At 38.5% G+C, this 12,688-nt stretch overlaps 1 protein-coding gene across 3 annotated transcripts in view; it reads right to left on the bottom strand.

Annotated features, from left to right (window-relative positions):
• Positions 1-12,688, bottom strand: part of LOC148401390 (voltage-dependent calcium channel subunit alpha-2/delta-3-like) — a 75,423-nt gene that overhangs the window by 40,952 nt on the left and 21,783 nt on the right. For all 3 annotated transcript variants that reach the window (XM_088367741.1, XM_088367742.1, XM_088367743.1), the window contains exons 5-10: positions 7,595-7,757; positions 4,903-5,034; positions 4,400-4,611; positions 3,518-3,592; positions 2,248-2,337; positions 1,464-1,577 (exon numbers count right to left, since the gene is read on the bottom strand). In XM_088367741.1, the coding sequence (XP_088223867.1) occupies positions 1,464-1,577; positions 2,248-2,337; positions 3,518-3,592; positions 4,400-4,611; positions 4,903-5,034; positions 7,595-7,757 (786 nt within the window). The remainder of the gene's footprint in view (positions 1-1,463; positions 1,578-2,247; positions 2,338-3,517; positions 3,593-4,399; positions 4,612-4,902; positions 5,035-7,594; positions 7,758-12,688) is intronic.

Genomic DNA, 12,688 nt, shown 5'->3' with positions numbered 1-12,688 from the left:
TAACTGACTGCAGTGCAAAATGCTGCAGAAGTACAAACAAGCAGCCGCCGCATGCAATCTTCAACCTACCTGAATGCACACGTGAATATAAAGAATTCACTTTCAAATATTTAAAACATGGATGCAAGAAAGTATATTTGTTTACTTGAAGTTCATAGATGTGATTTATGAGAAGACTTCATGATTACAATTTGGATTTACTGGAGCGAACACTATTAAAAAGTCATTTCCATTCTGATACAAAGCAACTTGGTTTGATTGTGAAGCTGCGGTTGAAGAAAAGTGACAGTAAAAGAGGGAGAGAATCTGTGCACGGCGACAGTGACTAAAGAATGCTATTATCAGCAGAGCATTTTATAAATTGAACTATAGGAACTACATGTCACTTGATCTTCAGCCTTGAGGTAACAGTCGGAAGTTGGTGAGGGAGTTCGCAAGGTGGACCACCAAAAGCCATATGGGAATAGCTTGAGTGCCTTCATTTTCATCCGCGATAATTGGGTGTAATCATGACGTGCTATAGGCTGCAACTGATGATTATTTTTATTAACTAATTAATCTGTCGATTATTTTGTCAATTTATTAATTAATCTGATTTTGGAAAGCATGTCCTTTACATCCCTTTATTAAAAAAACAGGCATCATTTCAAATTGACTGCGCAGAAAATGCACTAACATGTTTTTATGATTGTGTTACTGATTTGGACACATCAGAAAATAGGGTAAAATGTTGAAGACATTTGTTAATGTCTTAGTGTGATTAATGACAACAGTCTGCTGTCATCATTTCAGGACTAAAGAAATCTGACAATATTTATTGTCGAGAGGCTGAAACGATTAATCGATTATTATCAAACTGATTGTCATTCAATTTGATCGGCGATTAGTAGTTGATTCATCGATTAATAGTTGCATCTATAGAGCACAGCATGCGCGTGCACACAAACACACACAAATGACTGTCGAAGAAAAAATTTGCATCCATCACCTCCTTCCTTATTTATTGGAAAAGTAAGAGTGACAAAATTGTCTTGATGTATGTAACACGGGGGAATGACTCAATAGTTGCTTTACAAACCAGTGATTTTCAAACACTGTGTTGACAACAGAACAATCATGTATTGGCAGGTTGAGAGAGGGATTTGTTGATTTTGGTCAATGTTTTGCCCACTGGCTCCAATGTCCTCAACACATCCAATTCAAAGGTGCCACATGGTACCAGTTTAAGAACTCCTTGGGACAAAGCCTTTTTTTTCCATTGCTGCCCATCCCTATTTCAAGACCCAGACATCTTTACTACATTGCCACCAAAAACTCATCAATGAATTATATTTATCTATGATCCGCAATACTTTTTAAAATGTAAAACTTATTCATAGTCTGCTGTTGGTGACCTCAATATAAAATTGCCCTTCAATATAATACTGACAAGACTGTGTTATGTGCATATTCTAATACGCTACCTTCCTGTCTGGCCAGTTGAACTTGGCAAAGATGGCGTCGTATGTATCCACCGCTCCATCTGTAACCAACATAATGGCTTGGCTACACTCACTGCCTCTACCGGTTTCGTTGAACTGCCAAGACAGAGAGCGCGTGAGAAAATGAGGGCAGAGTTACTTGAGGATAGCAGAAACAGCACCACAATGCAAAAGGATTGAAAATGAACATGTGAAGTCTAGCTCTAAATGTAATTCCCTTTGCAAAAGGAAAAACAGCTTTAATCAGTTTTTATTTACTAATCAAACAGAAACACTTTATAACTATTAGCAGAATATTTAAGTCAGGGGTATCGAACTTTTAACTCTTTCCCGTCTGCCTGTTACTTTGCATTCTCCTCAGCATGTCTAGTTGAGGAATGACAGCTGATTCCCGGCACCGCAACTTTGGCTGTGCATTGTTTTTCTTGAAATTGGCTTTTCTCATCACCAACCTGCCTCTTCAAGGCAAGTTTTGAAAAAGACATGATTGGGACTGGGTGACAGGATATGTTTGCTTTCCACTTGGTGTCACTTCAGAATCACATTTCGCCCCAAACTGTCACGAAGCAGATCAATGGTAGGCCCAAAATTTACTTATGTTTTAATTTCTTTACACACAAAAAGCCCAAACAATGACAAAAAAGTTGGACGTTGGACAAATAGCGTGTCGCAAAATCCCATCCAGCAAATGGCCCTCGGACCTAGGGTTTGAGACCCCTGATCGAAATGTACGTGTCAAGTGATGATGCAATTGTGTGATACTTACCTCATTGAGAAGATTGAAAGCCTCACTTAAAGCAATGTCTAACATTCCAATGCCTTGAGCAAACAGCTTGTCAAGGTGCTCCCGGAAATGCTGGAAAAATATAATAGAGGGGAATCGGTTTTACCAACATGGTGACAAAAGGAAAAAAACTGAAAGTGTGTTTTGCTTCTCTAGCTTGGCAAAAATTGGGGATGTGTGCAAACTAAAACATTTTGAATCTGTTTTTACACATTTTCACTTTTTGGCATCAACGTTCTCTTTCAATTATTTCTCCCTCCCTACCCTTTCCACTCCCTCCTTTATTTGTCGCCTGGAGGGTCTTTGGCTCCATTGGGAGGAGAGCAGGTTCTCCACACAGCGGGAGACCAAAGCTATATGGAGTCTCTATCGAGGTCTGCTCATTTAAGTTTGGGTGAACGCAAACGTGCAGCGCCCACACACGCACATCAGTATCATATACAGTAATTGCATCAAAACAGCCTCCGGCATCACCGATCTGACTGCAAATGGCAAAAGGCACAACCTTTCCTTTAGCGTGGAAAAAAGGTTAATCAGTTCCAGTAAATGGTTGCACCCCAGAGCACGGCAAATATTACCTGCTGCATTTGAGTGTGACCACGGGGAAGAATTGGTTCTTTATGTTTGTGGATTTGGATTCCTATAAGTGCCCCAACACAGTGGGACAGTTAATCCGTATCGCAGCAGTGCGTCCGTGGGAGGATGTGCTAGCTTGTGCGCATATTAATTTGCACTACAGCCAGTTCTGAAGTAATCATTATTAATACCTGAGCACTGCTTAATAAATGGTATGGGGTATATACAGTATAATGGTTGCATGAGCCACTTTGAGTGACATCACCCTGCAGCCATATTAAAGATCGCAATGACAAAAATCGATGACAGTGATATTTACGTCTGTATTAATATTGAGTGAATTAAAATAATGACTTTCAGTTTCTTTTTTACATGCACTGCTGCAGGTTCAATAAATACCTTTTTCAACTGAAGGGCTTGGGGGGTGTTTTTTTTTTTAACTTTATTACCAGTAATTGCTTTGGACAATCAATAATTTGCTTATATGAGCACGATTCAATTGTTAAGTAATTTGAGGTAGCGTAAATCAGACAAAAGCATTAACCTGATGAGCGTATGGCTTTAAAACCATCCCTAATTAATTTCAGCAAATGAATTAATTTGACACTTTTGAATTTTCTTAGAAGTGTCTGTCTTTCGACAGATGGGAATAATAGGAGAGTGAAAGAGGGCTCACATCTTTGTTGGCGATGTCAGCTTGGACCAGCGTTCCATTCAGGCACGGCTCCACATAATGCAGTTCTTCATTGTACTGAAACAATACAAATGGAATCAGTAAGTTATCATTAGTTTTTCCAAAACGTACAGCACGTTTGTTTAATTTAGTGACTAATGTGAGGACGTGACTATCCATGAACTAAAACGCCTGCCAGAAAGCAATAATTAAAAGTGCATGAAAGAAAAGAGATACAGGCTAACGTTCTCACCCCTCCCCAATTTATTTACACATAAAGCAGCTACAAAAGAGACTAAAATTATTTCACAACAAAATGATAATCTCTGCTATGAAAATAATATTACTTAGGGCCTTGAAAGTTTTTTGACGTAATTATGAGTAACGTGTGACAGCTCCAAGTAAAACAACAATAAGAAAACGAGCCAACGAGCCAAATGGATTACGAAACATATTTCCCCAATCAGTCTTGATTTTTCTAAGAGAATTATCTAAACATCATGATTAGGCTATGAAATGATAATGACAACTTTGTTCTATGGCGAGACAGAATGTGGGCTGGCAATGTGACAGGCTACGTTTTGATGTGAAATAGCATCAGACACAGACGTGTGCGTGGTGACACACACACACACACACATAACACACACTCACACACAGTAACAATGGTTTGGATGCCTGAGGCAGCATCCAATAATCAACTGTCTTTTCTGCACTTCAAATCTTCATTTAGTAGTCCTTTAATTGGCTGACAGCGTGACAAGAGAGAAAGCTGATTTCTGCATTTCTTCTGAACTTAGCAAGAGTGCATCCTGACTTGTACACGAATCCAAAAGCAAGGTCTGTATAGAATTCTCTATCCGGATGGTAACTTTGTGAACTTACAGCAATGATGTTGAAGAAGTCATCATCCCCAAGAGTATCCAGTATGGAGGAGACAGTTTGTCTGGCAATAGTCAGTCTGAGACCTTTCATGCTTCCGCTGACATCGACAAGAATCACCACATCCTTTGGAGAGGTGGCAGCCTGGATGTACCACTTCCTGTTACGGCAGTCAAAAGCGATGACGCCGTGTTCATCCGGTTTCCATTTAATCCCTTGGGTAGTGGAAATAGATGAACGAGTGACCACAGTACCAAACAATAACATGTACGATTCCAGAGCGCAAAAGAAATTGAAAGCAATTTTTCTTATTGTCCCGCTTAGTCTAAAAAGCAGAAGCAATCAAATATTAAATGTATTCATAGCTATTTAATGATGCCACTTTTGTTCATGCTCACTCAGCGACAGGCTGCCTGAGAGTAACTGAACATTCACATACACCATTAGCCACATTTCAAGAAGATGGAGACAAAACACACAAGAGAGCAAAACAAACACATGCTTACCTGGGTACTGTCTGAAAAAGCCTTTGGCACTGCCAAAGTACTGCCAAATGAGCGATGGGTCTCTCTCAAAGTTATCCACAAATACTTTGTTCAAGGCTTCTGACCAGTACACTCCATTAACGATGGCGGAGTCTAATGAGTCATGGCAGATGGGGAAGAGGTAGAAAATAGAACAATTTCAGTTGTAGAAAAAACATTTAAAAAAATAAATTTACAAAAAATCAACCAGAAGTAGATTAAGACTAGTGCTGACATTAGTACAAAGTGGTTTTGTGCTTTCAGTCAAACTGCTGTACGAAGCTCATTCTGGCATGTATTGCCAACTAATTTGTACTTTAATGAGAAGATGATGACGACTGCCTGGTACGCAAAGTGCTACAATCACATGTGGGTCAGCCTGACAATAGAAAGTTTCACAGAAACAAACACGAGAGTGCTTAAATGGAAGATTTTGTCTGCCGTAATCACAATCCAAATTGAATGTTTTTCCAGCACTCATTTTACTTGTTGTCTCATTAGCAGGCAAACAAGACTAGAAGCAAAATAAGTTGAAACTCAAGGCTGTTGTCATTCTACTACTTTGCTGTAAGAACAGGACACGTGCAATAAAATCTGCCATTCGTATACTGTATTTTTTTCAGAGTTCTTTACTGTAAAGAAAAAAAAAATTACAATAAAAAGTACAAAAATGAAAACAATAGAAAAAAAACACAACACTTAACATCATGTGTCACCTAAAATTCTGATTTTTACATCTACCCAGAGAACAAAACCAAAACTGGCGATGGCAAGGCATCACATTAAAGGTAATAAGACAATCTTAATTTGGGATTTTTATTATAAATTTTTTGGGGGAAAAATACATTTTATTTAAAATATTAGAATAATTGTAATTCAGTCAATACTAACAAAATACATATATTTATCATAGAAAAATATAAAAATATATTATATTACAGTATTTTTGCTGGTAGCAGTGATTCAGTAAATGACAGTGATCAAAAATACAGTAATTGACTGAATATAAATTCACAGTATTGTATTGTACATTAGAAAGATGTGGTAACATACAACGTACGATAACAGAATTTAACTGGATTACTGCCGCCAGTAAAGTACTCTAATTTTTACAGTAAAACGTTTTACACTGTACATCGAAACATGACATACAAAAAAAATGTAGACGGAGAGGTGGGCAAAAGTAGTGCAGATGTGAAATGGAGACAGAAAAGCAGATGAGATTTTCCTCATCATCTCCAAAGCCGGCACCATTGTTGCACTGTCATCACTCATGCCAATAAGCCATGAATGTATGAGTCTTTTGGAAGCAAGCTTGATATGCAACGCGGATTGGAGGGGAGCGATATTTGGATGGGAACCGTTTGCACAACAATACCAAGACAATTTGCAGTCAGAATTAACAATTCGTAAAACTAATCTTCACAATGCAAAGTCCTTCACAGTTCCAGATGCAATCCATTAACTCACAACTCCGTAACACAAAGTTTTGGATTATTTGTAGGTACGTATAATAGTATATAATAATAATAATAAGTACATTGACATTGTAGTTTGCTTCTGTCACATCATACCCAAATGCAACAGAATGAGACGTTCATTGCGCTGGTCTGGATCTTGGAGTCATGCAAACTCTGACATCAAAGCACATGTGCTAAAATGAAAACGTTCAGAGAAGCATTCTTTCCTTTAATCCGAGCCTCTTAGTACTTTTTGCAGGAGGGTGAGTTGTGCCCCACCAAACAAGCTCCTTGCAGTCCCAGCAAACGTTCTCACTCCCAGCGAACAAAGCCGGAGGATTTAAAAAAAAAAAAAAACTCTCCGAGCTCTTTCCCTCGCTGTCTGTGCCCCGTTCCATTCATTTGGCAGGGAATCAAATCAAGATTATGCTTCCTCTCCTTGCATTAGCCTTCCAGTCGCACTCTCATAGAATTTTCATTCACTTCCTTTCCATTTCAATCAGTCCCCTTCTGTCACTATCATTTGATTCCCCCCTCTCCCATCACCTTGCAATAATTAAAGTATTGCTCGGACCTTCCATCAGTTTGACTTAACCTACTTTCTTCCCTTTTACGCACCCCCGAATATAATTCCGCCTCGGGTAGCTGATTTAAGCCCTCGCGACATGTAGTCTGTCTACTAAGCAGTGTTCAAAGGCCGAGACTTCATTGGTTTGACTGTGAATTAGACGAGTGTTTGACTTTTGAACAATTAGCATGTGACTGAAATAATCCAAAGTGTTACATTTCATAAATGTAAATGCAGACACCGTGAGCAGAAAGCAAGGTTCATATGAATTATTCAATGTACAATTATTCCCTCCTGCAAATATGCACAGTAATTTTTTTCTCCCCAGAGAACTCAAGAAAATAAAAAACAAAAAATCTAAAAAAAAACCTGAACATTCAAGACTGGGAAGGACATAAAAACTCTCAAGAAAACTAATTAGGACACTTGAACAAAAAAAATAATTAGGACACTTGGACAAAAAAAAATGGAAGTAGATGAACAGATCACAAATGATCAGCTAGTGAATTAAAGGATCAAACCTACTGAAGATACAAATTTATGAACGACTATCTTGTTGCATATAACTTAGAATGTCACTCTTGTTTTTTGTGGGTAACAAAACTAACATACTAGATCATGCACAAGGCAAAATAAACAAACATACCCTTGTTGTACATGTTAGTGGGCACCTGGACCACGCTGAGGCTAAGGTTGACTGACAGGTTGTTAAAGTGGTCATTAGGTTGCAGGATGAATTCTCCTCCCAGCTCCACATTGTTGCCCTCCTCATCCACTTCATTGATCAGCACCGCATTGAAGTATTCATACTGGGGACAAGAGAGAGAGACACAAATGAATATACTTTAAACCACAATGTCTCGGTCATGGAAATGCTGCGTCAGAGAGTATTATAGATGCTGATGTAATGTGAATCTCTGAATCATCATACATGATGTGTGATAAAATGCTGAGGTAGGAATTCTTCCCTCGCACTCGTTTTCCTATCGCCACACTGCATGCGGTGCCCTGGCTTGGCTGTATTTTTAGTGCTGCATATACTGGAAAGACTATTAATAAATGATGGTGCAAGATAAATATAGAACACATGGATCCCTGCAACCCCCAAGCCAAGATACCACCCATGGCTGAGGCCTGAGGGGAGCGATCACACGCAGATAAGAACATCTAGGATGGCTGGAAATGAAAAAATATTTCACAATAAAATACAAGATCATCGCATGAACATTCCCAGGATTAGATAAGCAGCAAAGTGCAATGGTGGTTACAATGCTTGTTTGGCATAGACAGCATAGTTAAATATTTAATTAAAAAAAAAAAAAAAAAAAAAAAAACTTTCCCTATCCCCAGTTTTGTGCCACGACCTTTTTTTTCCATTTCATCATGATGAAACTAATTAGTGCAGCACAGACATTATTACCTGACTGTCTTTTAAAGTTGGCTGTGCAGGAGACAAGTGTTCTCATTTTAAAACTCCATTTAATTCAATGTAGTTTTAAGTCACATTTGATTTGAGTATTGCTTGGTTAAATTCAAACCATTCTGAATTTAAAATGAAGATCTTGAAAGTGGATTGCTCTTCTGTTGTTTTTCCTTTCATAAACACTGGCTTCACTGCTAATGGACAAATGATGTTACATACACTGAATACACATCGACTTAAAATTGGTAAATTACTTTATTTTATGCAAACCCTTGACAAAATAAAATTGAGCAAATTAAAAAAAAAACCTTTTCATTTTTTTCCAGTGCAGATTACCTCTGATATGCAAATGTGTGTCAATACAGGGTGTCCCAAAAAGATGTATACACCTTTTAGCAGCTGATAACTCAAAAGTTTGTTTTTTCTTTGCAGATTTAACCCATCGATCCAAATGATGGCAGCCAGACTAAACTCTGAAAAATGAAAATATACTCAAAAACGTCACTGGAAGCATGAAATCGCAGTAGAAGTGCAAAGACAGTTTAGGAGGATGTTTCAAAAAGAACCACCAACACGAATTACCATCACTCGAATTAGAGATAAGTTTGAAGTTGATGGAACTGTTCACACAGACTTTCTTGGACTTCGCTGAAACGTTTCAAGTACTCTTGCTACCTTTATAGGACTTGTCGATGGACGTGGCCTTCCGGAATGGTTTTTGGAGACGTTTCCAACTAACTGTGACTGCCTCCCGATAGGCTTACATGTATGTCAATCAAGCGATTATAGCCTATAGAAAAAAAAATGTTATTCAAAATGTCATGCGATCGACCAGTAGTAGCTTACTTTGGTGACGCCACTGATCATGGTTGGTGTAATGCTGAAAGCGATGCAACCTTGTAATTTACTAGTCATTCTAAAACGTACTGAAAATTCTTGCCAGAGCGCTGTGCACAACCAGTATGGATCAACAAATTCATCAATTAATCCATATATAAGGCACTCTGCATTATAAGGCGCACTATGGTTTTTTGAGTAAATTTTAAGTTAAGTGCGCCTTATTGTGCGGAAAGTACGGTAGTTAGTTATAGATGCAATCGTGTTTACACCTTTTAGTTAGTTAGTTAGTTAGTTAGTTAGTTAGTTAGTTAGTTAGTTAGTTAGTTAGTTAGTTAGTTAGTTAGTTAGTTAGTGTAAAATATGCGCATATAAATGAAAATGCAATAAATATAATCCAGTGCATCCTAACTCCCAATAAATGTAAAATTAAACAATACTGTATAAAGTATTGTATGGAGAGGTGACAGTTAGATGAAAGAAATACAACAAAACAGTGGTTAATGACTTAGCTATTTAAATTCACAGCATGTGGGCTTTAATTTTGATTAAAATTGCACCCATTAGCCTGAGAGTTTCAGCACTTTTTGTGGGCGTGTAAATGTGTGCCTTTGCATCTGTGCAAGCTCCCGTGCGTTTGTGTTAAAGCACACGTGTAGGTGTGTGTGTTAAGTCAATTATGTAATTCCAGTAGTACACTCACGAAAGGAGTGCCCAGTGCCACTAATGCAGTCCCTGATCACGGTGTTCACAAGCTGATCTTTATGCCGAAAGACCGCGTTTGCACCATCAGCACCCACTCAGTGTGGGCTAGAGAGAAGACGAGAGGATGAGGAGGGCTACGAGAGCAAGTAGGTAGAGCAGCATATCTTAGTTCCCCTTTTCGAAAATGAGGTTGTCATACTCGTCCATATGCGAGTTGTGTGTTATGTCAGTTGATGGTGTGAAATTCGTAAATGTCATTAATATTGTCGAAAAGATTCATCACACCGACAGTTGATTGAAGTATTTGATAATACCTCAAATTGTAAACACAAGGATAAAAGTTGTCCCTGTTACTTCTCTATTTGTAATGTAGCACATTTGTGTGCCGGTTTGCCTATGGCCCAAAAAATATGTAATAGAATGTGGCTAGATATCCGAAGAAACTTCACAGTTCAAAGACAAAAAAGTTCATATTCCCTCTTTTAAGAAACACACAAGTTGAATGCGCACATTTTATACAAGCATACAACTCTTGCTATTGGTTTCACACACACACACACACACACACACACACACACACACACGCACGCACGCACGCACGCACGCACGCACGCACGCACACACACACACACACACACACACACACACACGCAAAAAGCATAAAATTGAGTCACAGCCACAAGGAGGAAGGCGATAGCGCACCAAAAAGAACCGTGACGCTTCAACCCTCTGGAGTTCACTTTCAACTTTCATCACTCTCCGGGAGTGGAAATAAGACTGGAAAACAACTGGGGGCATGGATACAAGTAATTTGGGGGTAAACACAACAGTGTAAGAAATAACCCGAAGGGGGGAGCCAAGATTTGTACTCAACACTTCATTGTGCAAAAAAAAAGTTTTAAAAGGTAGGCTTAAGTGAAAAATAATTGTGAGAAACACTATGACTGCATCAGTCTTTGGTTAAACTATTTTTTATTTATTTATTTCCAAGACTGGGTAGTGGTAGGTTCAACATGGGTTTACTAATTTGGAAGTCTTGAAACTCCCGAAGTGTGCACAACTAACGTTGAATATTTATATGAATAGTATGACATCAATTACACTGTGACACCGAGATAGGGAACATTAGCAAACAGATCTTGTTTCACAGAGGTAAACGTCATTATTACTCATCATCATCATCTTTCAGCATCTCATGTTCCGTCCACAGGAAATTAGTAATGTACTTAATTAGTGGATAATTATCTCCCCAGATGCTCTCTTGACTCAAGTCTGAGCTGTGAAGAGGAAATGTACCGGCAACAAGGCATGTCAGGCCAGGTAACAGGCAGTACTTGTCCAAACATATCTAAAAAGACATGGTATGAGATTGCACAATTGTAAATAGAGCCTGAACATTTCACATGGATTAGTGAGCATTTTTTCTAGTATATTTTACTAAGTAATCAATAAACCATTTTTTCCCCTTATGACGGAGGCCATTTTCAAAATAATCTTGCTCTTACATTTTTTTTATAACATTTTAGTAATTTTTATTAGACTTTTTATTTTTTTTAATTTGCTTCAAGATGTCCTTAATACCTTGGTATATAAATTATACTTTTAATTATATGAAGCATACAGAGTTAGTTAGCTTGCGTATGAATATATAAATAAAGCTGAATTTCCTTGCCGAATGTTTTGTATGGTAAAATGTTATTTAAGCTAAAAGTTACTTGCGTAGAAAACACAAACTGCGGTGTTGCACACAGCATTATACTGACAGCACAGTCTCAGAATGCAACACGTAATCATTTTCATAGAAATTGTGTGCACCTAGACAGGCCAGTGAAGCAGAAGATGAACTGATTATGCAGTCAGCAGGTCAAATATGCTTTGATAAAGAAAAACAAACAAACTGGCAAATCTACAAGCACGAGGCCTCTTCTGTGCACAACCAAGATATGATCACGGAAGACCAAAAACACAAGGAGTTCCCCCCCCCCCCAGCTCTGAGCGGGATTACATTTTCTGGAAGCAGCATTGGGCTTTGCCATTCTCCGTGGATGGTCTTCACCGGCTGCAGAGGGCATGGGAGACTGCGCCCTGCTTTCCTATTTACAGTGCGTGAGCAATGCGGGTAAAAGAGCGAGGGAGGCAAATCGGAGCAGATTACCGTGCCAATTTCTCTTGGAAGCAGAAGAGCTCTGGAATGGATAGATAAGGAAATTCCAAGCAAACCCCTGCCAGCCAAATATGTATCCAGTAGCCCCCCGCCAAAAAAACACAAATACACCCTGAATAGTGATGGAGGAGGTTTCACCCTACAGGGTGGATGGGTATTTTTAACCCAGTTGGTGATAATTACCGTGTATTATTCAACGTGGTCTGTAATATAAAGCAAAATCAGAACTAACACCGTCGTAGCTGTGTGACACAAAAATTCAAACCTTTGCAGGTTGTGGAAATACAGCAAAAATAGAAAGTATATGTAATAATGTAATTGAATTTCGATTAATTGCACAGGCCTATTTCGAATAAATAAATGTTTAAAAACAAAATGCCTATAAATCTTTACAACAAGGTGAAAACACGTAAGAGAAATTCAGAACAGCACAACTGCCAGCATGAGCATAAAATACTACCAGTGCATTGACTCTGATACCTTCCAAAGCTGACAGCATCACGACACAAATTCACTGTAACTTCCCCGGACTCAAAAACTAGCTGAGTAGCGATTCCTCCCAAGTCGGCTTTGCATCAAATTCACGTTTAAAAGTCAACTTCCTGCTGTGT

This window comes from Syngnathus floridae, chromosome 2 (genome assembly GCF_059516105.1).
Source record: "Syngnathus floridae isolate MCC-2025c chromosome 2, RoL_Sflo_1.0, whole genome shotgun sequence".
NCBI lineage: Eukaryota > Metazoa > Chordata > Actinopteri > Syngnathiformes > Syngnathidae > Syngnathus > Syngnathus floridae.
Note: the sequence above shows the minus strand (reverse complement) of the source record. Positions and strands in the feature narration are given on the sequence as shown.